The 27,780-nt window shown below is 59.4% G+C and overlaps 2 protein-coding genes across 3 annotated transcripts; one reads left to right on the top strand and one right to left on the bottom strand.

Annotated features, from left to right (window-relative positions):
• The first annotated feature begins 86 nt into the window (after positions 1 to 86).
• Positions 87 to 9,988, top strand: HCN3 (hyperpolarization activated cyclic nucleotide gated potassium channel 3). The gene is made up of 8 exons (XM_004778579.3): positions 87 to 560; positions 4,037 to 4,466; positions 5,339 to 5,500; positions 5,804 to 6,022; positions 6,416 to 6,562; positions 6,908 to 7,148; positions 7,886 to 8,050; positions 8,461 to 9,988. The coding sequence occupies exons 1-8, from the start codon at positions 277 to 279 to the stop codon at positions 9,156 to 9,158; spliced, it is 2,346 nt and encodes a 781-aa protein (XP_004778636.1). The 5' UTR covers positions 87 to 276; the 3' UTR covers positions 9,159 to 9,988.
• On the bottom strand, positions 9,963 to 18,021 carry PKLR (pyruvate kinase L/R). 2 transcript variants are annotated; one of them, XM_004778580.3, is made up of 11 exons: positions 17,875 to 18,021; positions 16,650 to 16,832; positions 14,712 to 14,803; positions 14,474 to 14,605; positions 14,175 to 14,361; positions 13,540 to 13,810; positions 13,268 to 13,418; positions 12,825 to 12,977; positions 12,578 to 12,744; positions 11,743 to 11,924; positions 9,963 to 11,155 (listed from the first exon to the last, which is right to left on the bottom strand). In XM_004778580.3, exons 1-11 carry the CDS (start codon positions 17,972 to 17,974, stop codon positions 11,049 to 11,051), a joined length of 1,725 nt encoding a protein of 574 aa, XP_004778637.1. In that variant the 5' UTR covers positions 17,975 to 18,021; the 3' UTR covers positions 9,963 to 11,048. The 2 variants fall into 2 exon arrangements, with proteins under 2 accessions (XP_004778637.1, XP_004778638.1); XM_004778581.3 differs by lacking the exon at positions 17,875 to 18,021 and adding an exon at positions 17,283 to 17,390.
• Between the last annotated feature and the right edge of the window lie 9,759 nt (positions 18,022 to 27,780).

Below are 27,780 nucleotides of genomic sequence, written 5' to 3'. Positions count from 1 at the left end.
CTCCTGCGCTTCGAGCTGCGCCCCCGCCTGCCAGGCCACGCCCACGCCCACGCCGGAGTCTTCCCAGGAGGCGGGCTTCGTTGGCCCCGCCCCCTCCGGAGGCGGCTCCCGCCAGGGGGCGCCGCGCAGCCCGCCCGCAGCCAGCGGGCGAGTCTGGCGCACACACCCCCTCCGCCCGGCGCGCCGGCAGCTCGGAGCCCGTACTCGGGGAGGGGCCGGGGTCCCGGATGGCCGCGGCCGGGTCTACGAGGCCAAGCCTGTAAGCCAACGGGCATCATGGAGGCAGAGCAGCGGCCGAGGACGGGGGCCGACGAACTGGCGACCCCTGAGCTGGAGACGGCGCCTTCTGCTGCCCCCGCGCCGGCGGCCGCGGCCTCGGGACTGCTCCCCGGGCCCGCCTCGGGGCCCGAGCCCAAGCGGAGGCGGCTCGGGACGCTGCTCCAGCCCACGGTCAACAAGTTCTCCCTTCGCGTGTTTGGCAGCCACAAAGCAGTGGAAATCGAGCAGGAGAGGGTCAAGTCAGCGGGGGCTTGGATCATCCACCCCTACAGCGACTTCCGGTACTGGGGGCCCGGCAAGGAGGGCGGGGGACACAGAGCCCACCCCCAGGGGCCTCGACACGGGGGCAGGGTCCGCCCCCCCTCCACGGACACTCCATTTCCGGCCCAGGGGTCCTGGGGTGGGATGACAGAGTCACTTCCCCCGATCTAGCCTGGGAATTCTTGGGCGAGGGATTCCCAGCAGGGAGGCCCTCGGTGCCCTGACACCAGAGCAGACACCAGGGAACCCGGCACTCCCCCTGGACTACACGATCTACGGGAGTCAGGGACCACTGCCTCCTGCAGTCCTGTCTGCTGGGGATCTGGGAAATTATGTCATGTTCCACGGCTCGGGGTCAGCCTGAGGGAGAAGCCGAGCTCCCGTGTCTCCCACCTCGCACTTGCACCCGCAGCACCCGCACAGGTCAGCAGGGCCGGCTACCCGGAGGATGGGGGGGGGGCGGGGGGCAGCAGCCGTTCTTGTCGCTGTCCCTGGTACTGAAGGCGGGATGCCCGCAGGGCAGGGCCGGGACTCCGAGCGATGGAGGCAGCAGGGCTGGGGCACCGCCGCCCTCGCAGGTGACTGTCAGAGAGACGTAGGGACGGACGGTGGAGGTGGGGCTATTTCATAGTCCCCAGCAGGCTGCACCTCTACATCAAGGTCGCTAGGGGAGGAGAGCAGCCCTGTCCTTGGGGAAAATGAAGGACAGCTTTTGGAGGAGGCAAGGATGTGTCCAAAGCAGTAAGGTGGGGAGCAGAATGAGCAGGAAGGGTGAGGCGTGAATCAGGAGCCTGGAACACAGTAGGAGACCTGGACAGCACTTGGAGTCCACAACCACACACTCTCCCTAAATGCTCCTCTTTCTCCCATTGTTCCTTCCTCTCCCCTCTTGACTGCCTTATTCCCACCTCACCGGGGCACCTGTTCTAGCCTCCGGTGGTCTCCCTCCCCTCCTCCACGTCACCCTCAGATGTCACCCCAGAAGCCATTTACCCCCTTATTATCATGCTTCCTCCCTGTCCTCTCTCCTGCATCACCCGCTAGGCTTGTGACTGCCTGTGAGTCAGGCTGTGAAGATTCTGCACGGCTGGGCGAGCCCTCCTCGCCTCTCCTCCCCAGGCTCACAGTACAGGATTTCTCCAGTGGCCCAGGAGGTGGAGGAAGAGGGGCTCAAGGATTTGTCCTTGACGGAAAGCACACATTCTGAGGGGCTTCCTGGAGGCCTGCATTTCGGAGCCCCCATGTTTCTTTCGGAAGCTGAAAAGATTGATTTTGTAGTCAGACTCAGAAGGGGCTGGGCCCTGGTTTGATGCTGTGATTAGGTGTGTCCTGGAATTAAAACCACCATAGCTGGGGTGCCTGGGTGGCCCCCAGTTAAGTGTCCAACTCTTGGTTTCGGCTCAGGTCATAATCTGAGTCGTGAGATCGAGCTCCACATCAGGCTCCACACTCAGTCTGCTTAAGACTCTCTCTTCCTCTCCCTCTGCCCCTCCCCCACCTCTCTTTCTCAAATACGTAAATAGATCTTTAAAAATAGAAATAAAACCACCATAGCTGGGACACCTGGATGGCTCAGTTGGTTAAGCAGCTGCCTTCGGCTCAGGTCATGATCCCAGCGTCCTGGGATCGAGTCCCACATCGGGCTCCTTGCTCCGCAGGGAGCCTGCTTCTCCCTCTGACTCTGCCTTCCACTCTGTCTGCCTGTGCTCGCTCTCGCTCGCTCTCTCTCTGACAAATAAATAAATAAAATCTTAAAAAAAAAAAAAAAACCACCATAGCTAATGGGGGCCCTAGAAGGTCCAGTGATCTCTGAATGAAGGCTTCACCTAGCTTCCTCCTGACCTCTTCTTCCCACAATCCCACCGCAGCTGTGTGGCCCTCTCCTGCCAGTGCCCTTGCCTGGGCTCAGCCAGGGCGCTAGCCAGCATGGAGGGATTAGGGAAGGAAAGGAGTGCAGAGCTTTAAGCTTTGCTGCCTGGAGATCTCCTATGGAGCCTCTCTAGGCAACCCTGTCTGAAGGGCTGGGGTGGGGGGTGGACCATCCCTAAAAAGCTCAGTTCAGAGAGAAAGCAGAACAGAGCACCCCACCCAGGGACATAGGCAAGCAGATCCCAGCAGAGAACCAGGAACCATGGGTCCAGCTGTGTTGGGAAGGAGGGTTGAGGCAGGAAGGGCGTGAAGTCCTAGACCAGCAGTGGGCAGAGAGTTGGAGATGGAAGAAGCAGCAACCTCTTGAGAAATCTAGGAACAAAAGGTGGGCGAGTCACAAAACCAGCTAGTGCTTCTACAGCACTGTCTTATCCATTGTCTCAGGGGGTATGTTTTCGACAATGCTATGGGGTTAGCACAGGGTACTTTATCTTTTTTTAACTTTAAAAATATTTAACGATAGTGACATAAAGCACGTACATGGTAAGACATTACGTATATATTATACATGTTAGAGAGATACGTGTGTGTGTAGAGGGATATATACAGTAGAGATACCTTTCCAGGAGGTACAGATACAGTGGACATTCTACATAGTGGTACAGTGTATGCTGGAATATTCTATTGCATATATACTCAAAATACGTGATGCTGTGATTAGGTGTGTCCTGGAATTAAAGCCACCATAGCTGGGGTGCCTGGGTGGCCCCCAGTTAAGTGTCCAACTCTTGATTTCGGCTCAGGTCATAATCTGAGTCGTGAGATCGAGCTCCACATCAGGCTCCACACTCAGTCTGCTTAAGACTCACACACACGTACATACACTCAAGTATACACGAACATACACTCAAGTATGCACGTACATACACTCAAGTATACATAACCACAAAACACTCCTGTGTGTAACAGCCGCCCAACAAGGAGAGACTACCTTGCCCATACCCAGAAGCTCCCTTACTGCTCTCACAACCCCTGCCCTAACCTACTATTCTAATTTCTGTGACACTCATATCCTTACTTTTTTTTTATAGTTTCGCCACTTTTCTGTAAATCTCTAAATAATGCAGTTTAGTCTTGCCTGTGTTTGACGTTTGTGCAAGTGGGACCCCCCAGTATGTATCGTTTTGTTTTCTCTTTTGTTGAGCGCTAGAGCAGTGCGGTGCACTGGTGCTGTGGGCTGTGTCTGTGGGTCATCCCGGGGAAAGAGTATATCACTGTCTATGACTCCACGCTGTTTAGTCTGGTTACCCACATTTTTGTACCAATGAACGTTTCGGATTAATTCCAGATTTCATGCTGCTGCAGACAACCCTGTGTGTCTCTCCTGGACCACATGCTTCCCTGGAGCGTCAGTTACTTAAAATGGAACCCCTGGGTTGCAGGGAATGCAAATGTGTAAGGTTATTAGATAATACCAAACTGTTTTCCCACATGGTGGTCCCACCTTCTGCCCCCACCAGCTGTGAAGGGTCATCACGTTCCCCAGCCTTGGCCGCGCCGGCCTCGCTGCTGTCTGTCTGGCTGGGGCAACCTCGCGGTCTCACTCCCCGTCCCGCCCCCACCTTAGGTTTTACTGGGACCTGACCATGCTCCTGCTGATGGTGGGGAACCTCATTGTGCTGCCTGTGGGCATCACCTTCTTCAAGGAGGAGAACTCCCCGCCTTGGATCGTCTTCAACGTCCTCTCCGACACCTTCTTCCTGCTCGACCTGGTGCTCAACTTCCGCACGGGCATTGTGGTTGAGGAGGGCGCTGAAATCCTGCTGGCCCCACAGGCCATCCGGTCGCGCTACCTGCGCACCTGGTTCCTGGTCGACCTCATCTCGTCCATCCCGGTGGACTACATCTTCCTGGTGGTGGAGCTGGAGCCCCGACTGGACGCCGAGGTTTACAAGACGGCGCGCGCCCTGCGCATCGTACGCTTCACCAAGATCCTCAGCCTGCTGCGGCTGCTCCGCCTCTCCCGACTCATCCGCTACATCCACCAGTGGGAGGAGGTGGGGCGGGGAGGTGGGCAGGGGGGTTCGCGGACTCCGCAGGGACTGCGCTATGGGTGGGGCTCCTGGTGACTTCATGGGGGGAGGCGGCTGGGCGGGCTGTCTCCAGATGGTGGGGCAGAAGCAGGCACAAGGAGGGTCTGCGGGAGGGAGGGGGCGGGGTTGGCCCCCCACGCCCCTGAGGGGAGGAGGGTGGAGCACAGCTGCGGAGGAAGGCCTGCGGGTTAGCTGGCCCCTGGCAGGGCAGGAGGGACTGGGAGAGGAGCAGGACGCGGGAGGGCCTGGAGTTGCAGCTTCAAGGGGGCAGAGTTCAGTGGCTCAGAGAGTGGGCCCTGCAATCTCATTGCCTGCGATCCTAACCCCGTTTGACTATTTACTATAGGAGACTCGGTTTCCTCTTCTGTAAGATGAAGATGTTAAATAGACTTATGTATGAGAAGGCTGTAAGGATTCAAGGCAGTAAAGCTGGTAAAGCTCCTGGCACAGGGCCTGGAGCCCAGCAAGTTCTCCGCTAGTGTTCTGGGAGGGGAAGGGGGCTGTCAGCGTGGACGCCTGCGTGCACGCCTTGGGGGCATTGCGCTGAGAAACACCCTCTTTCTCTCTCCCAGAGGGCACAGCCTGGGCAGCTTGTGCAGTAGAGTTTTTTGAGTTTCTGCTGTGACACTGATTCTGGGCATGGGACCGGCACCGATTTCCCATATCTGTAAGATGAGCGTAGTAACACAGCTGACTTCCGTTGGGCTGTGGGGCTCTGTAGGAGTGAATAACAGTCGTGCTTAAGGAAATTCGTGGGGGCTGGGGCTAGGCAGAAGAGGAGGACCAGCGGGGCCGGGGGGGTCCTGCCCACAGCAGCCGCTGCTCGGACTCCTCAGATCTTTCACATGACCTATGACCTGGCCAGTGCCGTGGTGCGAATCGGCAACCTCATTGGAATGATGCTGCTGCTGTGCCACTGGGACGGCTGTCTGCAGTTCCTGGTCCCCATGCTGCAGGACTTCCCTCCCGACTGCTGGGTCGCCATCAACCACATGGTGGTGAGGACTCCCCGCAGCTCTGTCGCTTGTGGGCCTTCTCTGGGCTCTTCCGCCCAAACACCAGGGTCAGGAGGCGGGAGACGATAGAGTAAGGAGGTGGGGGGGTGAGAAGGGGGGGCTACCTAGAGGAGGTGCTTTCCTGTTGTGGGGAGCAGCCACGGAGGGCTCCTCCTGCTGCGGAGAGGCCGCGTCTGCCCCGGAAGCCCCCAGAACCAAGTGGGGGGGGCAGGCGGAAGGACCCAAGGATGGAGGGTGCAGGAGGAGACTGAGGCGCCTAGCTGGGTGACGCACTCTGCCCTCCAGAACCACTCGTGGGGGCGTCAGTATTCCCACGCCCTGTTCAAGGCCATGAGCCACATGCTGTGCATCGGGTACGGGCAGCAGGCGCCTGTGGGCGCGCCCGATGTCTGGCTGACCATGCTCAGCATGACCGTGGGCGCCACCTGTTACGCCATGTTCATCGGCCACGCCACGGCGCTCATCCAGTCCCTGGACTCTTCCCGGCGTCAGTACCAGGAGAAGGTCAGCAGGGGCGGGAGAAGGAAGGGGTGGGCATGGCGGCCCGGCAGAGCGGGGGACAGCCCCGCCTGAGGCCGATTCTGACACATGCCCCTGTTGGGTCTCCATGTCCCTTCCCTGCCTTGTGTCCCTTTGTGCCATGCCCCCGTGTGTAACTGTTTCCTTGTTTGGACCTATGTCCCTGTCCTTGGACCTTTGTCTGCCCACGTCTGGGTTTTCCTGGGACTGTGCCGTGTGTCTTCCCCATGGCCGGCCGTCTGCCCTCGTGTCTCTGTTTCACCCCTCTGGATCTGCCCGGTGCCTGTGGTCATCCTTCCACGTGCCCGCCCCCCTGACCCGCGGCCTGCCCTGCACCGGCTGTGACCGCCGCCCACGGGCCTCTGGCTGGCCCTCCAGTACAAGCAGGTGGAGCAGTACATGTCCTTCCACAAGCTGCCGGCCGACACCCGGCAGCGCATCCATGACTACTACGAGCACCGCTACCAGGGAAAGATGTTCGACGAGGAGAGCATCCTGGGGGAGCTGAGCGAGCCGCTGCGGGAGGTGGGTGGGGCCTGTGGGGCGCCCTCCGGGCTAGGCCTGCTGGCCGGGGCCTGCGGAGGACCTCGTCAGAGCCAGGACTGGGGAAGGCTTATGGGGACTAGGGTCTTTTTGGAAGGTCTTACGGGGAGGGGCCGCAGAGATCTCTGTTTGGGGGGACGGTCCTGCAGGGGCTTATGGGAGAGCTTGGAAGGCAGGAGCTTAGGGCTTGTCCCAGGCTGACTGCAGAGTCCCTGTCCTTTGGCAGACCATGGCCCCAGGGGTGGGGCCTCTGGGAATGCATGAGCTCAAGGGGGGCACCTCGGCGCAGGGGGCACCTCCAGCTTGACAGGCCCCTCCCCTGTCCAGGAGATCATCAACTTCACGTGCCGGGGCCTGGTGGCCCACATGCCGCTGTTCGCTCACGCTGACCCCAGCTTCGTCACGGCCGTGCTCACCAAGCTGCGCTTTGAGGTCTTCCAGCCGGGGGACCTCGTGGTGCGTGAGGGCTCCGTGGGCAGGAAGATGTACTTCATCCAGCATGGGCTGCTCAGTGTGCTGGCGCGCGGCGCTCGGGACACCCGCCTCACTGACGGATCCTACTTTGGGGGTCAGCAGGCCTCGGGGAGGTTGGGGGGACTGGAGCAGAAGCCAGAGGGCGATTGCTTCCCTGGATCAGGGTCCCTGCCTGGCTGTGTGCAGAATCCCCAGGCCTGCTTACCCAGAGTCTCGGGGCCTGGGGCTCCACGGCTCTAACTCGCCTTCTAAGGGAGTCTGGTGCGTGGCCAGCTTCACAATTTTTGGGCCAGTGGGCCTTGTCGAACCCCAAAGCAGTGAAACCCAAGGACCTTAGGAGATGGCGGAAAGACAGGAATAGAGCTGGTCCAGGGGCTTGAGTTCCGGAGCTCCCGGGGGATATGCCCCCACGCCACCCCACGCCACCATGCAAGGGTCAGGCCGGGGCACTGGGGGCCGTTCCACCAGAGGCTGCCCAGGGCCACTTGAGCCTCTGCCCTGTCTCGGACCCCAAACCACCTGCTGCCCTCTGGCCCCGCCGTGTTGCCCTTTGCCCATGGGCATGCTTTCCTCGGTTGCCCTTGGACTTCATCCGCTGCCCCTGGCCTTCCCCTTGGGCCAGAGCAGGGGAGTGGGTATGAATTAAGTGGAGCGGGATCACCAGGCCGGAAAGACCCACCGTTAATCAGCTTCAGTCTGGAGAGAGTGTGAGGGATTGTAACGTCGCCTGTGCGGAGAAAGACAATCCTTGGGGTGTTTAGGGACCTTGGTGTGGGTGGGGAGGAGCCTGAGGAGCCGGTGGTTCTGAGGACCTTCTCCCACCTCGGACAGAGATCTGTCTGCTGACGCGGGGCCGACGCACAGCCAGTGTCCGGGCGGACACCTACTGCCGCCTCTACTCGCTCAGCGTGGACCATTTCAACGCGGTGCTGGAGGAGTTCCCCATGATGCGGCGGGCCTTCGAGACGGTGGCCGTGGATCGGCTGCGCCGTATCGGTGAGGCTGGCCTGCCTGCCCCTGGGGTCCTGGCTGTACCCCCGCCCCACCCTATAGCAAGGCACCCCTGCCTCCCAGGGTCCGGGCTCTAGGGCATCAGCGTCACACCCCAGCCCACCCTGTTCTCAGCAGATGCCCCCAGGAGACCTTCAACACCGTGCCTTACTGTCCTTGTCACTCAGTGTCTCCTGCCCCTGGAGATGTGGCCCCGAGTCCCCGTGTGGAGAGTCCTCCTTCCCCGAGTACCTGTCCCCAACCCGCACCATCTCGGATATGTACTCTTGTACTCTGGGCCCTGACCCTCTTTCTCCATCCCCCCCCCCCCCGCGGTCCTCCTCCTGCTCTCCGGTACCCGACCTTCCGCTTGGACTCCTTCCCTCTCCTCCCCCTCCCGCTGGGACCCCGTCTAGGCAAGAAGAACTCCGTGCTGCAGCGGAAGCGTTCTGAGCCCAGTCCAGGGAGCAGCGGGGGTACCATGGAGCAGCACTTGGTGCAACACGACAGGGACATGGCCCGGGGCGTTCGGGGCCTAGCCCCGGGCACAGGAGCCCGGCTCAGCGGGAAGCCGGTGCTGTGGGAGCCACTGGTGCACGCGCCCCTGCAGGCAGCCGCAGTGACCTCCAGTGTGGCCATCGCCCTGACCCACCAGCGGGGCCCTCTGCCCCTCTCCCCTGACTCTCCGGCCGCCCTCCTTGCTCGCTCTCGACGCTCTGCAGGCTCCCCAGCCTCCCCACTAGTGCCTGTCCGAGCTGGCCCTCTGCTGGCCCGGGGTCCGTGGGCCTCTACCTCCCGCCTGCCCGTCCCACCTGCCCGAACTCTCCATGCCAGCCTGTCCCGGGCCGGACGCTCCCAGGTGTCCTTGCTGGGTCCCCCCCCAGGGGGAGGTGGACGGCGACTAGGACTTCGGGGCCGCCCACTCTCAGCCTCCCAACCCTCTCTGCCTCAACGGGCAGCCGGGGACGGCTCTCCTGGGCGCAAAGGCTCAGGAAGTGAACGCCTGTCCTCCTCAGGGCTCCTGGCCAAGCTTCCAGGGACAGCCCAGCCCCCCAGGCCATCAGTGCCTGAGCCAGCTGCCCCTCGGGGCCCCCAGCTCTCTGCCAACATGTGAAAGCCCTGAATGAGCTCTTGGGGGCAGCGGTGTGTACCCAAGGGCAGAGGCCTCTTGGGAAAGGCCATGGAGACCTAAAACGTGGCCCTGTGGAAATATCTCCCTTTGCTACCAAGAAGATGGTCTCTGTCCTCAGCTCAGGCCCCCTGCAGCCTGTCTGAGGTCCTCCTAACCCATTCGCCCACCATCAAGGTACTGAGCGCCTACTACGCTCGAGAACTGGTCTTCACTGCCAAGTACAATGACTCCAAGGCCTCTGAGGAGGGTGTTCCCCGGGCATGGTCCTGCCAGGTGCAGGCTCAGGCCCAGGTCCCCAACTCACCAAGCACAGCCCCTTGCCACCACCGTCACTGCCAAGCAACTACAAGTCTCTGTTTCCCACCAGTGGCCCTGCAGGTGCTGTCGGCTGCGTCTGTGCTCTGTGTCCCCATCACAGCTGGGCACCGTCAGCCCCCCGTGCCTCTGCTGCTGTCGACAGACATCTTGGCTCCCCAGTCTGGGCCTCTGCCTTCACTGCCATGTGCGGGTCCTCCCCCTCCCTACCCCCCCAACGGAGAACTCGTCTCCTGTCAAGTCCCTTGCATTAGCTGCCCCCGGGCTAGAACTTTTTGTAGACGGGGTGGGGGGGTCTCCTCCCTGTGCCCCAGTCCCGCTGGGGTCCCCCTCGAGGCTAAAGGGTGGTAGGCACCTCCCTCTTTATGTGCCGGCCTGGATCTCCCCAGGCAGGGGCACGTGGCTGAAATCCTCAGATGGCATCTTTCTTTCTTTCCTCCCTCCTGTCCTTTCTTGTTTATTATTATTCAATCACATAATAATTGTATTTATTCATTTGCTAGTTTCATTCATCATTAGTTCATCTTATTCAGCCTTCCGGTATCCGTCCCTCCCCACTTCTCCTTATAGGGACAGAGGAAGGAGCAGGGCCCCCATGCCAGCTCTTGTGGTCCTGGCTCAGCGCCAGCACCGGGCAGCAATCCTTAGCCTTCTCCCAACCTAGGGAGCGACCTAGGGAGTGGCCGGAGAGCTACCCCAGCGGGCGGGGAGGACTCTTGCTACTTTTAGGGGTTTTAGCCCCTCTGAGTTTACTGCTGGTGCAAGACTGAGGGGAGGACCCGAGGTATCCGAGGCTGGGGAAGGGTAGACGCGCCAGTACCAAGAGAAGTCTCTTGCCCCTGTCCTCTGTCCCCATGTCTGTTCTACAGTATCAGCGAATGGGGACCAGGACCCGAAATCTTTCTGTTTGAGTAGAGTGTCCTGGGGTTATCATTGCTCCCAAACAGCTGGGTTGAAAAGGAAAATAGAGCTACTCGTTTGGGCTCCTGTTTGGTGTGGGGGAGCACAGCATGAAGCAGTTTCTGGTGCAGGACAAGGCCGCAGGGCATCGGGAAGCAAGGCCTGAGGTGGGCAGGGAGGGGCCTGCAAAGCCCACAGAGCTTGTGGAGATGAGCCCCGCCCCCGTCTCAGGCTCCCCGGTGCTCATCCAGCCTCGCTTCCCCAGAAGGGTGGCGCTTCGATGTCACTGTCCATCACAATGGAGGAAGAGGGGGAGCTGTCCCCGGGGCAGGGGGGTGCTCAGATCGTCATGGGGGCCACATCAGAGAATATCAGAATGCACGATAGTGATCTTGTGGGGACTGCCCTATGCCCCTCGCCTCACCCCCCCCCCCACCGTACAGGAAGCCCAGGGGAATCGAATTAACCAGCTAAGCTAGGATTAGGGGATCAGAGCATCTTAGGGCCCAGCTGAGAGCTCGGGGCGCAGGGGCTACTGCTGCCAGATGTCCTGTGCTGCTCTGGACACAGCCCTCCAGGGCCTGCATGAAGGGGCAGGGAGCAAGTGTGGCCCGGGCAGGGGGTCTGTGGGGGGAGGGGGCTGGCTTGCAGGGTGTCTCAGGATACGCTCAGAACTCGCATGATGTTGGTGTAGCCAGACCCAGGTCGCCAGCCTGTCACCACGATCACCAGGTCCCCCACGCGCAGGAAGCCGCGGAGCTTTCCTGGCAGGGGCGCAGAGAGAAGGTGACAGTCAGACACTGAGGGACGGTGGCCAGCCCTGTTGTGAGAAGTGGCCACCGCCCTCCATCTCCTCCAGGGCAGCCCTGAGGGGCCCTGGTGATGCTGTGGGGACCGCAACCCCTGCACGACGCTAGAGCAGGTGTGTCCCGGGCTGGCATGGGCTGTGCGGCTAATGAGCCACACTGTCCACCTCTGTGGCTATGCTGGAAGAAGAGGTGGCGTATGATCAGTCAGGAAATCAGTTTCGTTCCAGCCTGGGGATGGGGGCCCGGCTCCCCCTTGGGCTCTCACCTCTTACTCTGGCCGCCTGTGCGGGCAGCAGCCAGGCTGACCTCTCCTCTACTGCCCCCCTCCCCAACATGCCCCCCGGCCCCTGCCTCCTCCCCAGCCTGTCCCCCGAACCCCGGAGGCCAGGACATCTCTGTGTCTTTGTGAACCTCTCAGAGAGACTCTGGCACCAGAGGAGAGAGGCAAGGCTCTTTGAGTGGGTGTGGAAGGTGAGGTCAGGAGACTGAAGATGCCAGTCCAGGGCCGGGAGAGCAGAGGGTAGGAAACATAGACGGCTCACCACTTTCAATGCCAAATTGGACCCGGCGATCCACATCGTCCGCCCAGATGGTCTCTGGAGGTTCACTGTAGAGCAAGGGGAACACCCCCCGGCACAGGTGGGCCTGCCGAGCAGCCTGGGCAGAGCGGGTGACAGCAATGACCGCTGCCCGAGGTCGGTACCGAGACAGCAGCTGTGCTGAGCTGAAGGGGTTGGAGAAGATCTCAGAACCGGGAAAGGGGGTGGAACCAGGAAACGGGTTTGGGTTTCGGGACCCAGGAGTTGCAAACAAGCTGTGTGGCCCTGCGTGATCGATCATAGTCCTCGGGGCCCTGATTTTCCCACCTGTATAATGGGCATAAGAGGGCCTACTCTCCTCACCACACAAGGCAGATCAGAGACAATGAAGGATAGAGCAGAGCAGATAATAAGAAGTTTCTTGAGAGGCATAAAGCCCTTCTGAGAAGGTACCTAGACCTAGTACTTAACTCACAAATGTCTCTTGTTAATCCTTGAAACCCCATGAGAAAACGGAGACCTGCAGGGGATCATAGCTGATTTCAGAGCAAAGACCTGGACTAAGGCCTTCTGGGCCCTTCTGCAACACCTCAGCACTGCAGGGCTCGTGGGCTAAAAGCAGGGCCCTAAAGTGTCCTGGTGCCCTGCAGCCCCCTGGAGCTCACTGGGGCACTTCCCCATGCCCCAAGATCTGCCTCTCCTGGCCTCCAGCTACCTCTCCTCGTGCCACAGAATGATGCTCTTTGTCTCCTACGTCAAGACAAAACCCAAACCTGGGGCCCATCCCAGCCTGCCCCTGGCCCAAGCTGTGTCTTGGTGTTGTCAGGGTCCATCTCACCGGCCAGTTGTGGTCAGCACGACGATGGCAGCCGCACAGCACTTGAAGGCGGCCTCCACGGCGCCTATGGCTGTGACCTCAGTGGGATCGCGGCTCAGGGGTGCGGCCCGGCGCAGCTCCTCAAACAGCTGCCGGTGATACACTGCAGCCTCTGCCTCCCGAGCTATCTGCAAGCACCCAGAAGTCAGCTGGGGGCGGGGTCCTGGGCATGGGAGGGGCTTGGGGCCCTGGCACCCGGAGCTCCTACCGCGTGCTGCATTTTCACTGCATCCACTGGAAATAGGCCCTTGGCGGTCTCCCCCGACAGCATGATGCAGTCCGCTCCGTCCAGCACAGCGTTGGCCACGTCACTCGTCTCTGCCCGGGTGGGCCGCGGCTTGGTGATCATGCTCTCCAGCATCTGGGGGACATCGGGGGATCCGAGCTAGAGACTCCCATCTGACCTGGGACCCTGCCCCAGCTACTTCTCTGCCACCCTCAGAGGGCCCCGAAAGCCAGGGTCATGGTCACAAAGTATGCGATTCTGGTTCCTTATCTGAAAATGAGGCTCAAAGAATCTCTTCCCAACTTCGTTGTTTGAGGATCAAACACGGGACAGCAGAGCGTACTTAGACCTGAGGTGTGGGTCCCCACCCTCAGGCATCCCTAACACCCAGAGAAGGCCCGGGGCCCCGAGGGCTCACTCCAGACCTGTGTGGCGCAGACGACCGGCTTGCCCGCCAAGTTGCACCGTCCGATCATCATCTTCTGGGCAAGGAAAACCTTCTCGGCTGGGATCTCGATGCCCAGGTCACCCCGCGCCACCATGATGCCATCGCTCACCTCCAGGATTTCATCAAACCTGAGCGGTTGGGGGAGTCAGGGCTGGGGAAGAGCCAGGAGATTCCAGGGAGAGGAAGACTGGAGAAGAGGAGGGTGGTGGGGAGGGCTAGGGCCTGCGAGGGACAAAAACCAAGCCTCACTTCTTCACGCCTTCGTGGTTCTCAATTTTGCTAATGATCTTGATGTGACGTCCTTCGGGCCCCAGAGCAGCCCGGATGGCGGCCACGTCGCTGGCTTTCCGCACAAAGGAGGCAAAGACGATGTCCACGTTATGCTGCACCCCAAAACGGAGGTCCAGAACGTCCTGCTCAGACAGTCCGGGCAGGTCCACCTCGGCACCTGGCAAGTTCACACCCTTCCGGCTGCCCAGGAGGCCGCCGCTCTCCACCTGGGTCTCCAGCCCATCTGGACCTGCAGGCATGGAAAGAGCCCGCTCAGGTCAGGGGTGAGCCAGGGGCACGGTCCGGGAGAGGGAGCCCAGGTGTTGGGACCCCAGGAGATCAGGAACCCACGTCCTAGTGTCTCTCCACCCTCGGCCAGGCCTGCGCACGGAACAGGCCCCGGGTGGACGTCTGTCCAAGAGATAAACCCGGCAGTCCAGCCCCCCCCCCCCCCCGCCAGGGTTGAGCCCACAAGTCTGGACCCCAGGAGCTCGGGGGACAGGAGGGGAAGGGTGCTGGCCAGGGGAGAGGGCAGCGGGTCTACCGGGCTAGGGGACCCAGGGAAGGGAGTATGCCCGTGTCCCCGCTTGGCTGGGGCAAAGGCTCATCCGCACCGATTTTCTTGACCTGGAGGGAGATGAGCCCGTCGTCTATGTAGATGCGGCCCCCCACCGACACGACCTTGACAATATTGGGGTAGTCCACCCACACGATGCTCGCGTCCCCCCGCGTCCGGAACGCCGGGTCCACCGTCACCAGCACCCGGGAGCCCTTCACTAGCTCCACCTCGGCCTCCGGGCCCTAGGGGCGGGGCCAGAGTGGCCTTGAGACCCGCCTCGTGCCCCGCCCCCGTCCCGCCCCTCGCACAGCAGGGGTCACCCCGGGAAGCCCGCGGCGCGGGGTCGACTCTCACCCCCCGCAGGACGCCGGTGCGTATTTCCGGTCCCTTGGTGTCCAGGGCGATGGCCACCGGCCGGTAGCCAAGCGGAGAAGTCGCAAAGCTCTCCGCCGCCTCCCGGATGTTGGCGATGGACTGAGCGTGGTACTGGGGGGAGCGGGCAGCGACGTCTGGGGAAGGCGGCCAGGACCCCCACCACCCCCGGCCGCCGGCGAGCTTAGCCCCGCCCCCTCCCCTCAGCCCCGCCCCGGACCTCGTGGGAGCCGTGCGAGAAGTTGAGGCGCGCGATGTTCATCCCGGCCTTGATCATCTCCTTGAGGCGGTCTACCGCGTGCGAGGCCGGCCCTGCAGCGGGGACGGGGAGGCCGCTCAGACCAACGTCTGCCCGTCCGCGGCCGCCCCGCTGCCCGGCCTTTACTCCGGCGCGACCTCCGCGCACAGGTCAGCCAGCACCTGCTTGCCCGGGGGCGTGCGGGGCCCGGGGCCGGGCGTCCTGCGCGCGGCTGCGCCGGCCGTGTGGGCAGCGGGTGGCCGCGGCGGAGGGGGAGCCCCCCGGCGCGTGAGGGGCACGGCAGGAGGTACCGTGCCCGGTGAGGGCATCTGGGGTCCGTCTGGGCCCGCAGAGCGGAGAGGCCGTACGCACGGCGGAGCGGCGGAGCTGGCCTCGCCGCTGGGGGCCCGCCGGACCCGCCTCCAGTCCCTGCCCAAGGCCAGCGCGTGAGGCCCCTTTCTCAGCTGCTGGAAGGCCGAGTGGGCACGGCGCCGGCCTGTGGCCCCAGCGGGCGCCCCGCTGTCGGTCACGGCCGTCAGCACGGACCCCGCGGCTCCTTCGTCATGACAGAGCCCGAGCCCCAGGACCCTCCGCGCTCGCGGCTCCGGCCTCGCTCCGGCCCGCTTCTCCCGGGCTCTCCCTCCCGCCCGGCGCGGGCCTCTCTGCTGCCGCTCTTCCTGCCGGGGTCGCCAAGAACCTGTGCGCCGCGGCTGGATGCAGGGATCGCTTCTCGGTGCGCACCCCGGCCGGCGGGTCCACAGCTCCGGACCCCGCGCTGGCCGCGCCTCCCTCACCGGCGCGCAGGGCTTCCCCACCCCGCCCCCCACACTAGCTGCCTCATTCTCCCTCTGTCGTTTCCCCTTCGCTCTCTGGGTGGTCTCACCTAGTTTCAGGGCTTTAAGTACCATCTACATGCTGATGACTCCCACATGGGTATCTCCAGCTCAGACCTCTGCCCCAAACCCAGACTTGTGTATCTGATCACATCTGAAACGGCATGTGCGAAGCCCAGCTCCTGATCTCCTCCGCCCGAAACCTCTGCACGAAGATCTTTGCTGCTCCGTTGATGATGCGTCCTTCTAGTGCCTCACGCTGAAAGCCTTGGGCCCCTCTCTGCTCCCCTCCCCATGCAAACCATCTGGAAATCCCAACAACTCCATCTTCCAAATGCACTCGGAATCTGATGCCGTCTGACCACCGCCACTGCCCCCGCACCTGGTCTGAGCCAGAAATGTCACCGCAGCCATTCCTGCCCTGGCCCCAGGGCTGCCCCAAGCTCTTCCCAGGCGGTCCGTCACAGCATAAGAGCGAGTCACTCTCCCAGCACTGGCAGCCCTCTCCCACTTCTCCGAGGAAAACCGAACTCAAACTCTAAGAATGGCTTGTAAGCCCTGATCTACTCCCTACAATGTTTTCATTTTGCTACTCTTTCCCCCAGGTGGTTTCTAATGGTTCCAGCCTCTTCGACTCGGGGCCCTTGCACTGGCCGCTTCCTTGTCTGGAACCCAATCCCCAAACTTGAGCGCGGCCTCAGCTCCTTCACGCCTTTGCTCAGATCTAATTTTCTGAACAACCTCGAGCCTCTACTGCCCCTTGCAATGCTGTGTTCCTTGCGTCTATAGTTCTTACCACTTTCTCACATATTAAACAATCTTTTTCTTTTTAAGTTAGTATGTGTGGCATTTGTTGTCTCCCCCAGCTAGACAGTCAGCCCCTCAAGTTGGGGATCTTTGTTTACATGACCGATCAGCTCCCAGGGACCCAAACCTTGGCTACCAGACGCCCCACCAGTATTTGCTGAATGAATGACTCTGTTAAACACAGAGTGGTCTCAGAAGAGACAGCAGGTGGGGAAGCATCTTGAGAAACCCTCGCGGGATCCTCTGAGGGTTTCTCTGATTCTGGGCTGGGGGCACTCACCGATGGTGGCAATGATGCTCGTGCTGCGGGCTGCCACGGGCTCCGAGTCAATGTCCAGCAGGCAAAGGTGCTCGAGGAAGGTGTCTGCCATCGCGGCCGACAGCTGCTGCCGCTGGAAGAAGGCTGTGCCCAGCTCGTGGGTCAGCTGGGCCACGCTGGCCCGCCGCAGGTACCCCGCTGGCCCTGCAGTGGAAGAGGGCTGTGTGGGCCGCTGCCACACCCCACTCCCTTCACCTCAGCACACTCCAAGTCCCCTCTGTCCGAGCCAGGTTTCACGGAGCCCTTCCTAGAAGACGGCACTACACAGACGTTATCCAAGAGACGGGCTTCACATCCAGGCCTGGCGGGCTCTAGGCTCTGGCTCTTGACCAGCCAGCTCTCCGAGCCCTCCCAGCCCCGACCCCTGCCCTTCAGCTGCTGCCTTCCCACAGCCTCAGCCCTTTGCTCTAGTCTGGAGCTGCTGCTCACGCTTGCCCTGTCCCCTTTCCTAAGCTCCGCATTTTCTTCCTTCTAATTGGCTGGCTTCCGGACCCCCTCCTCTGAGTTTCCCCAGTCCTTTCAATGCCGCTCCAGTCCTAGGATCCCTGTGGCTTGCCCCGGCCCCGCCCTGAGGAGGCTCGGTCCCAGCCATACCCTCCATGGCCCTGAGCCCCTGTCCCTGGGGGTCTGCTCCACGCTGTCCGGCTGCGAGAGGCACGCCGGGCCAAGGGAGCGGTCCTTTCTGCTGGTTAAAATGTCACGACCAGGGGCCAGAGTCCAGGCAGCACGGGAGTGCCTCGTGGCTCCCAGGCTGCAGGACAAGCACCCCCCCCCAGCCCCGCCTACAGAGGCAGAGAAGAGGCTCAGACCAGAGCCCAAAACTGAACACAGGGGACACTCCAGTGAGCAGAGACCCCCACCCCCACCACTGAGGCCCTCTTGTCCAGCAGCAGACATTGGTCATGTGTGTCCCACCCCCGCTCCTGACTTCTACCCTCATTCCCCACCCTGTTCACTGATTCCCCCCCCCTTTTTTTTTTTAATATTTTATTCATTTATTTGACAGAGAGAGAGAGATCACAAGTAGGCAGAGAGGCAGACAGAGAGAGGGGGAAGCAGGCTCCCCTCTGAGCAGAGAGCCTGATGTGGGGCTCGATCCCAGCGCCCTGAGATCACGACCTGAGCCGAAGGCAGAGGCTTTAACCCACTGAGCCACCCAGGTGCCCCTGGCTTCCCCTTTCCTTACCTCCTGGAGCCCCGATCAGGATGGACTTTGCTAAGTCCCTTTGGGACTTAGAGATCCTTGAGCAAAACTCTTGGGCGTGTATGTTCTCCTGGCTGGACATGCTTACAAAGCGAGAGGCTGTGGAGAGAGGGGGCAAGAGGACCGAACTGCTGGTCTTATCTAAGGGAGACAGAGAAAAGAGAAGGGGCACACCCAGTGGGCTGTCCCTGTGGCCACAGAGTCCCGCCCCCCAACTTGCTGGCTCACCGCCCCATCTTCTGGCATACCCCCTCTGTCATCCATTTTTTCTGATAAGTTTCCAATTCATTCACGCTGTCATCAGCCTGAATAGAGATTTTGGTACACGGCCCCCTTTCCTTTGTACTTTGCTGAAGTTAGTCCGAGATCAACGTAGGAAGGAGGGGGTGACGGTGGGGACTGGAGCCTGAAGGAAGGGGAAGGCAGCCCCGTGAGAATGTGGTGGGGTTCTCTGGAAGGCTTTTGACAGCATCACTGCCACTGTCACACAGACCCCGTTCGCTCGCTGGCCAGTATTTGCTGAACACCTATTCTTCCGGGTCCCAAGGAGGCAATGATGAGCAAAACAGGGCCTTTATCCTTCTAAGGGATTTCCAGTGTGGGGACACTGACAATGGATAAGCACCGCAGGGGCACCTGGCCGGCTCAGTAGCAAGAGTGTGCGACTCTTGATCTCAGGGTCCTGAGTTCAAGCCCCAAGTTGGGAATAAGAGATGATAGATAGAAACCTTAAAAAAATAAATAAATAAAACAAGCACCAAAACAATGAACATACAATCACAAACTTGGTGTTTTTGTAAGGTTTTCTTTTTCTTTTCTCTTTTTAAAAAGATTTTGTTTATTTATTTGACAGAGAGATCACAGGTAGGCAGAGAGAGAGAGAGGGGAAAGCAGGCTCCCCGCTGAACAGAGAGCCTGATGTGGGGCTCCATCCCAGGAGCCTGGGATCATGACCTGAACCGAAGGCAGAGGCTTAACCCATTGAGCCACCCAGCTACCCCTAAGGTTTTCTTTTCTTTTCTTTTTCTTTTTTTTTTTTTTTAAGAGAAAGAGCACTCTTGTATGTGTGTGAGGGGAGGGGCAGGGGGAGAGAATCTCAAGCCGGTTCCCTGCTGAGCCCTGAGCCCGGGCTGGAAGCAGGGATCTGTGATCTCACAACCCTGAGATCCCGGCCTGAGCCACCCAGGTGTGCCCATAAGCACAAGCTTTGTAAGTGCTGTGAAGGACGGGACTTGACCGGGGCGCAGAACAGCAGAGCCACCTGGGAGAAGAGAGAGACCCGTGTTGTAGATGAGGCGGACTGGGAAGGCCTCTGACATGGGGTAGTATCTCCGCTGACACTGGAAGGACTAGAAGGATCTGGTGGGGACAACTTGAAGGGAGCAGTTTTCTGTGGGGTTAGGGGTCTGTCTGCGGCGTCTCTGAGGAAGGAAAAGGCCCAGTGCGACAGAGAGAGAAGGCTGCTGTGGGACGGGGGCCTGCGGGGAGCAGGCGGCAGGCTCCGGGAGCGCGCGGGCGCTGTCCCTGTGAGGCTGGACACTGGAAGCAGGAACTTGGAGGGCACCAGGTTCAGCCAGCGGCTGACAATACCCAGCACTTGCTTTAGATCCCTCCAGCTGGCAGGTGGAGATCATAGAGCAGCAGTGAGACCGGAGGCTGCAGGAGTGATGTAGGCAGCAGGCGACAGCCTAATGGCAGCAGTAGGCACAGTGAGAGGGAGACAGATCGGAGAAGGGCAGAGGGACAGATCGGGGAGCGGGGGAGGGAGGCTTCCATCCCCTGGAGGGCGCTGGTCTGGTGCGATCAGCTGGGGAGATGGCAGTGCCACTTACTGAGACCCGGGGAAGGACAGGTTCGCAGCGGAAACACACAAGGTTTCAGTTCTAGGAAGGCTACGTTCAAGATGCCAATCAATCAGAATCAACAGGCAGACAGTAGGACCTGTCCACCGAGCACTTGTGGCGGGCTGGGACAGTGTTCTACATCTCCCGCGCAGCTTCTCTATCACCATGACAACCGGGAAGGAAAGGGGGACGGAGAGCCGGTTTGACAGCGAGGGAGCTGAGGCTAGGACAGTGGGCGAGGCGTCTTCTGCCACTCCAGATCCTTTCTCCACCTTGTCCACTCTGTCTGGGGCTGGGAGGCTGAAGGCCTTGCCCAGGGCTTCTGTTGGGCTTGGCCAAGGGCACCAGTAGAAGATGAGGCAAGAGGGGAGGAAGGCTGGGCTTTTTCCCTCTCCTTCTGGCAGCCAGGTTGTTGGAGGTCACAGCTCCTGCCAGGGACCCTCTCCAGATTCTAGGACCCATTCTCTCCCCATGCTCTGGGCTCCTAAAGGTGGTACTAAGCCCACTGTTATGTAATGCTGTATCTCTGGGGGTTTAGCAGCATCTGTGCACATCGTGGGATATAATCCTGTTAGCAAGCATTACTCAGTGTATCTGATTTGAGAGAGCCCTCGGTTTCTGATGGAACCCTGCCTGATATGCTTCGTCTGGGGCTAAAACCCTTGTGGGCAGCAGAGCTGGCAGTCCGATTCAGTTGGTTACTAGGGCTGAGCCGTAACCACTAACCTCCATCCTGACCCTCAGACTCTGAGTGGAACAGAAAGAGGTTAGATAGCAGGAAGGACTTACAAGAGGAATGAGCCTGGGATCCTAGGCTCTGTTTATAGAAGACAGAACAAATAAAGATAGTTGAAAGATGTAACCAGAGGGAATGTAGTAGACTTTAGGGATCGGCCTTGTGCTTGTGGCTTGGGGAGGGACATGGGATGTTTAAGGTTGGCCTGGGGATTTCAATCTCATTCAAAGACCTTTTGGGAGGAGCAGAATCCCAGAGAGCCAAGCCTGGAGGAGCTAACAGACAGTGCGGTTGGTGCCCCAAAGCAGCCCCTGTCCTATCCAAAAGTTTTGACCTCAAATGAGGTCAAAGAGGAGAAGCCCTGGGGCTGACCCTGGGTCCACAGTGACCACACCACGTGAGGGCTGCTCTGCACTTTGTCCCGGGGTCACGCAGCCCTGTGCAGGTGGCTCGTGGGTGACAAAGCTGGAGGGACCAGCAGGCCTACAGGATCCAGGCCTCCGCTACGTGCCACGAGGGCCCCCTCAGGCTTCGGCGCGCACAGAGCGGCCCCACCGCGCCAGACGCGCACAGGCGCGCGCTTGCATGCGTTCTCGGCTCGTGCCCTGCCCCGCGCGGGCTTCCGAGAGCCCGACCGGCCCGACGGGGCAGAGATAGGCTTGCTGCCCTTAGAGTTCGAGAAGTGCGCCTTCGGGGCGCAGTGGGGACAGGAGGAGGGGAGGGTTGTGGGTTACGGAGGAGCTCCCAGGGTGCTTTCACGGAGGCCGCGTCAGAGCTGAAGGGAGGCAGGGGCGGACTGGCCAGCGCCGGCACACGCGCCCTACTGGGACACACGGACACGGGGACACACGCCAGCGGCCGCCGCCGCGCCGCACGCACGACAGCAGGCGGCCTGCAGGGGGCGCCCGAGAGCCGCCCCAGGGGCGCCGAGCGCGCCCGCCCCCGGATCGGCCCCGCCCCCGGATCGGCCCCGCCCCCGGATCGGCCCCCTCCCGCGCGCCCGGCCCCGCCCCTGCGCGCCCAGGCCCCCCAGCTTCCCCCCGCGCGGCTCTGGGCGGACGGTCCTGGGGGTGCGGGGGCCGTGCGCCTGGCCATTCGCCTCCGACCGCCCCGCCCGCGGCCTCATTCGGGGGTGGCCCTGCGTGTGCGCTTCCAGCAGGTCCCTGGACTTTGTGCACGTGCCCTCACGGTGACTTGCGCGGACACTTGGGCAATATTCAAGCCTCAGAGGTGCAACCGCTCCAGGACCCGCGCCATGCTACCAAAGTTTCTGTATCTTCTCTCAGAAACGGATCACGCAGTCACAAACAATATATGCCCCCTTTTATAATATAGGAACATTTTACTTTGTTTTATTATTTTTTTTTTTTTTAGTTTTGTTTATTTGACAGAGATCACAAGTAGGCAGAGAGGCAGGCAGGGGTGGGGGGGCAGGCTCCCCGCTGAGCAAAGAGCCAGATGCAGGGCTCGATCCCACCACCCTGGGATCATGACCTGAGCCACCCAGGCGTCCCTATTTATTGCTATTATTTTTAGTAATCTGTGTCCGATGTGGGGCTCAAACTCACAGCCCGTCGGAAATCAAGGGCCGCCTGCTGTACTGAGGCGTCAGGGCTTCCGGAAGCTTCCCTGTCAATGCAGGTGGTGGCTGGGTACGAACACCGCATTCTGTGACACCCCCCCCCCGCCCCCCGCCCCCATGGGCTTCTCGCATAGGAACGGAGGCCTTCCTTTGGGGCACCATTTCGATTCCCTGAAATCCGCGGTGGGAACTCTCACTTGCAGGAGAGGAAACTGCCCAGAGTCAGCGCCCAGGTCTCTTTTGGTGTTTTGAAAAATTGTAGTAAAATATCCGTAAGAAGAATCGGACTGTTTACCAGTTTTAGGCATATGGTTGAGTGGCTTCCAGTACATTCACCATGTTGGGCGACCACAATAGTAGTTCCAACATGGTTCTCTCCAACTCAACCAGAAACTGCGTCCCCATCCAGCGCGAAGTCCCTGCTCCCCCCGCCCCCCAGGCCCCAGTGACTGCCGTTCTGTCTTCTGTGTCCGTGGATTTGCGGACTCAGGACCTTGTGGAAGTGGAGTCACTCGCTGTCTCCTCGTGACTCACTTATGCCACTTGGCGAGTTTCCGCGGCTGCTCCAGACTGCAGCGTCTCTGCAGACGTCTCTTCTTCTTCGGACCGAATAATGCTCCATTGGGTCCGGGCCACACCTTGGTTATCCCTCTTTCTGGGAACCGTCCCTCTGTCTGTCTCCACCTTCCGGCTGTGGTGAGTGGCGCTGCATGGACGGGTGTGTGGGCCCATGGAACCTTCTGGAAAGGCCCGCCACCCTCCGCGCAGCTCTGGTCTTGCCTGTGGGGCCGGGCGGACAGCTCCACCCTAGGGAGAAGAGAGACGGTGGGAGAGCCTCACATGGGGACAGGGTCTGGAGAGGGGGTAGAGGGCACAAACCTGGTTCGTGGCTTGACCCCACCAATCCCAGAGTGCAGGCTGAAGGCCTCAGGAGGCCCTGCTCCTTCCCAGTCCTCCCCCACGAAGCCAGTCACGCTGGCCCTGGTGACGTGGGAAGCAAAAGACAGAAGGGAAATGATTAAATCTCACTGCCCTCGGCTCATTGACAAGGCCTTGAAACAGGGAAGAGTGACCTCCCTCTGGGGACTCAGCTGCCTTGCGCTGAACTTTGCTGAGGGCAAAGGCAACCTTAGCCCAACTGCCTGGACCTTGTAAGTCCGCGGTAACATACCCGAGATTCCTCTGGAAACCTCCGCTACCGCTCCCCGCCGAACCCTCCCTAACCTTCTCCCGGCTCGGACGCCTGATGCCTCCCGTGCAGCTTTCTGCCCGCGGGGCCTGTCCCTGTGATTTCATAAAACTACCTTTTTGCACCAAAGATATCTCAAGAATTTTCTTGCCTGGGGGCTTCGAACCCTAACAGTCTCTCCTGCATCACCCCATGTTTCTCAAACAAGGAAAAAAGCCTCCACCGGAGAGGGGGCTGCTCTGAGCTCCCTCCATGAACAGAGGGCGCCGTTGCCCCTGTGGGCCCTGTGGCTCCCTCGCTTCTGTCCGGGCACCGCTCCTGGTGAGGCCTTCCGGGAGCACCCATGGAGCACAGCTTCCATGTGCTTTGCTGTCCTGTCCAGCTCAGCTTTTTTAATTTTTTTTTTTTTTAAAGACTTATTTATTTGACAGAGAGACAGCGAGAGAGGGGACACAAGCAGGGGCAGAGGGGGAGGGAGAAGCAGGCTTCCCGCTGAGCAGGGAGCCCGTGGGGCTGGATCCCAGGACCTCATGACCTAAGCCAAAGGCAGATGCCTAGTGACCGAGGTGCCCCCAGGTGCTCCCCTCACCCAGCTTTTATACACCGGACTTATTCCCTGCACCCTCCCCCCGCACCTAGAAAGTCAGTTCCAGAATTAGGCATTTTGTTTCTGTTGCCCACTGGTATATTCCTGGTGCCTGGTAGGGGATCAGTGAGTAACTTTGAACGGGGAGGGGCCCAGCTCTCGGGGCGACTCAGCTGGCTCCAGCCTCTTTCCAGATCTGCACCCCCCCCCGCTCCAATCCGGCCCCCTCTCTCCTGTGCCTCGTACTGTGGCGGCGAGTCTGCGTCTTCTCCCTTCCTTACCTGCACCCCAACCCGCCCCAACTCCACCCGACCCACCTCAACTGTTTCTGAACCGCAGGGAGACTGGGAGCCTCTCGCTATCCACAGCTCACTCGGTCACCAAAATCTGTAGATTCCAGATGTTTTCCAAAGCCACGCCCTCTCCATCGCCACTGCTTCAGGCTGTGCCTTTGCATGTACAGTTTCCTGCACCTCGCTGCCCTTCCTCATCCCCTCTGTTCAGCGACATTCCTGTCCAGTCCCTTGGGTCTCACTCCCCTCTCCGTCATTACCGGGGCTTCTCTTGTCCTTCAGGTCGAATGGAAGATACTCACCGGCAGAGGTGTCCGGCTGGCTCGGGCGTAGAACTTGTGGCTTTTGATCTCGGGGTTGTGAGTTCAACCCCGCGTTGGGTAGAGAGCGTACTTTAAAAATCAATAAAACAAAATACTCATCGATAGCCACGAAAACCATCAAGTCTGGCACACAGAAGTGGGGCCACGGAGTGCCACTGCTCTGGTAGGAGGCAGGAGGAAGCGCACCGGGACAGATGCCGGAGCTCTTGGCGCCGCCCAGCGGGCCCGTCCGCAGGAAGCACAGGGAGTAGAGGAATCAGTTCACCACATGCGGACGCCCCAGCCAGACCCAGGACTCGGGCAGTTCTAGCAGCAAAAGACCCAGTTAATCAACAATGAAACAGCATGAAAACAGGGGGGAAGGAGCAACTGTTTGTTTAAAAACGGTTTAAGACACAGTCGACCGACCGAGTGCAGCGTGAGGCCCCGAATTAGATTCTGATCTGAACAAGCCAATCGCAAAATGCATTTTTAACCCCATCCAGGAAATCTGAATGCAGGTTGTCTATTACATGCTATTAAGCGTGTGATTCCTATTAAGGAATTACTGTTAATTTTGTGCCTTGTGTTTAAAAAAATTCCTTGTCCACTAGAGATGTGTCCTGAAGCGTCTGTGGTATTGCCTGTGGAGGCTTCACGGAAGCCCTCCCTGCCGAGGCGGAGTGTGCGGCTGCTGTGGGGGAAAGCAGGGTCGTGTGACAGAATGGGACGGTCGCGCCCAGTGCTGCCTCTGCACCAGCGCGGGGGGGGGGGGGACAGTTCTGGGCGTGTTCATGAGAATCGTTCTCTCCTTGGGGTGCCTGGGTGGCCCCATCAGCGGGACGTCCAGACTTGGCGTGTGCTCAGGTTGCGATCTCGCTGTCACAGGGCGAAGCCCGAGGGCTCCTGGCGAGTCGGCGGGCACTCCCTCCCTCTGCCTCTGCCCCTCCTCTGGCTCGTGCTCTCTCTCCTCCTCTCTCGAAGATAAATAAACCTTTAAGAAAGAGAGAATATTTCTCTACTTATCAAGATAAATTCCATCTAGGTTTCTTTTGGGGGCAGACCGTGTGCTTTCCTCTGGCCACGACAAAGGCCACGACAAAGCTGTGCTCCTGTCCTCGAGAAGCTCCAGGGGATGGAGAAGCCAGGTGAGGGCTCGGACCCCGCCGGTGTTCCGTGATCAGGGTGTGACTGGGGCAAGCTTGGAAGCCACAGGGAGCTGGAAAGGGTCGCCTGACCCAGTGAGGGGGGCACTCCTAGAGGATGACTTGTCTGGCCTCTGTATCAAGAGATCACAAAACACAACCGCTCCAAGCCGACCGCGGCCTAATGGTCTGGGGACATGGCCAAGAGCTGGCCTGGTGCATTCTCGCCGGAGTGCGGCTTCCACCATTTGAGGAAGAACACCCAGCACCAACCCAAGATACACACCATCTCCGTTCTAGGGAGGAGAAAAATGATGTTCAAGGAGTTTAGGTAATGAACCCCAACTACACAGCCAATAAGGAGTTCAACCAGAGTTTGAACCCACGATTGTTTGCCCGCAAAGGTGCATTCTTCCCCTAAGTGCTGGAGGCTTCTCCTGACCAGGAGAGGGGATGGCTCTGAGCCGTCGGGGACCTGGGTGTGTAGGAGGCCGCGGCCTAATGTGCTGCCCAGTGTGTCCCACTGAGGATTAGTTCTGGTGTAGAAGAGCCCAGGGGCTCTCATCCTAGCCAGGCTGGGTCCAGCCCATCCCAGACTCATTGTGTCCCATAGCGAAGGTCAGTTCTAGGAGGTCCCAGGCTGGGAATGAGGAAGTGAGGGTGCTTTAGTTCTGAGACACATGGCCTCCCCATCTCTTGATTCCCTCCCCCCATTTCCTGAAGCTGGAGTTTTCAAAGAGAGTGGATTAAGAATTCCTTGGGGGGCGCCTGGGTGGCTCAGTCGGTTAAGTGTCTGCCTTTGGCTCAGGTCATGATCCCAGGGTCCTGGGATTGGGGATGGGGCCCCTCCTCTGGCTCCCTGCTCAGTGAGCCTACTTCTCCCTGTTTCTCTGGCTGCTACTCCCCCTGCTGTACTCTCTCTCTCTGTCAAATAAATAAATAAAATCTTAAAAAAAATAGTAATTCTTGGGCACCTGGGTGGCTCAGTGGGTTAAGCCACTGCCTTCGGTTCTGGTCACGATCCTGGTGACCAGATCCCACATCAGGCTCTCTGCTCAGCGGGGAGCCTGCTTCCTCCTCTCTCTGCCTGACTCTCTGCCTACTTGTGATCTCTTGTCTGTCAAATAAATAAATAAAATCTTTTAAAAAAATCTTCAAAAAACCCACCATTCAAGACAAGGTCTGAAGGCTTATCTCTATGTTTTCTTCTAAGATTTTTTTTATGGTTTTAGCTTCTTTATATAGATTTTAATCCATTCTGAGTTAATTTTTGCATATGGTGTGAGGTAGGAGTCCAACTTCATTCTTTTGCCTGAGGAAAGACAGTTGGGTTTACCTGGTGCCATTTTTGAAGAGACTGTCCTTTCCCCATTTAGTGGACTTGGTGCCTCTGCAAGAAACCTGTTGGTGGCGGCGCCTGGGTGGCTCACAGGGGTGGGCATCTGCCTCTGGCTCCTGTCATGGTCTCCAGGGCCTGGGACCCAGCCCACATCAGGCTTCCGGCTGGCTCAGCGGGGAGCCTGCTTCTCCCTCTCCCTCTGCCTCTCCCCCTGCTTGTGTGCTCCATCTCTCTCTCAAATGAATAAATAAAATCCTAAAACAAACCAACCTACCTACTGGTCACAGATGTTTATTTCTGGACTCTCAATTCTGTTTCCTTGGTCAGTAGGTCTGTCCTTATGCCAGGACCACATTGTTTTGATTATCATAATCGTGTAGTACATGTTGAAACTGGGAAGTGTGAGTTTATCCAGATTATTATATTTATTATTTTTTATTTATTTTATTTTATTATTTTTTAAAGATTCTATTTATTTATTTGACAGACAGAGATCAAAAGTGGGCAGAGAGGCAAGCAGAGAGAGAGAGGAGGTAGCAGGCTCCCCGCTGAGCAGAGAGCCTGATGTGGGGCTTGATCCTAGGAACCTGGGATCATGACCTGTGCTGAAGGCAGAGGCCCTAACCCACTGAGCCACCCAGGCGCCCCTATCCAGATTATTTTAGCCATCCAGGGTCCCTTTCTAACCGCCTACGCATTGGCAGATTGTCTTTCCATAGCTGCAGAAGAATCCGTTGGAATTTTGACAGGGATTGTGTTGAATCTGTAGATTGCTTTGCGTGACATCTTAACAATATTAAGTCTTTGCTCCAGGAATACGGCTGTTTTCCATTTGTTTCGGTGTTCTTTAGTCTTTGTCAGCAGTGTTTTGT

The sequence above is a fragment of the Mustela putorius genome, unplaced genomic scaffold, assembly GCF_011764305.1.
Source record: "Mustela putorius furo isolate JIRA1106 unplaced genomic scaffold, ASM1176430v1.1 tig00000997_pilon_pilon_pilon, whole genome shotgun sequence".
Taxonomy (NCBI): Eukaryota; Metazoa; Chordata; class Mammalia; order Carnivora; family Mustelidae; genus Mustela; species Mustela putorius.
This window is presented reverse-complemented; position numbering and strand designations above follow the sequence as displayed.

Coding starts and splice junctions, on each gene's coding strand:
- HCN3 (XM_004778579.3), top strand. CDS start 277: ATGGAGGCAGAGCAGCGGCCGAGGACGGGGGCCGACGAACTGGCGACC. Junction 7,149..7,885: donor TGACGGATCCTACTTTGGGG/GTCAGCAGGCCT, acceptor CACCTCGGACAG/AGATCTGTCTGCTGACGCGG. Junction 8,051..8,460: donor GGATCGGCTGCGCCGTATCG/GTGAGGCTGGCC, acceptor GACCCCGTCTAG/GCAAGAAGAACTCCGTGCTG.
- PKLR (XM_004778580.3), bottom strand. CDS start 17,974: ATGTCCAGCCAGGAGAACATACACGCCCAAGAGTTTTGCTCAAGGATC. Junction 16,833..17,874: donor CCTGATCGGGGCTCCAGGAG/GTAAGGAAAGGG, acceptor CTTCCACTGCAG/GGCCAGCGGGGTACCTGCGG. Junction 11,156..11,742: donor CCAATTTGGCATTGAAAGTG/GTGAGCCGTCTA, acceptor CGCCCCTGCCAG/GAAAGCTCCGCGGCTTCCTG.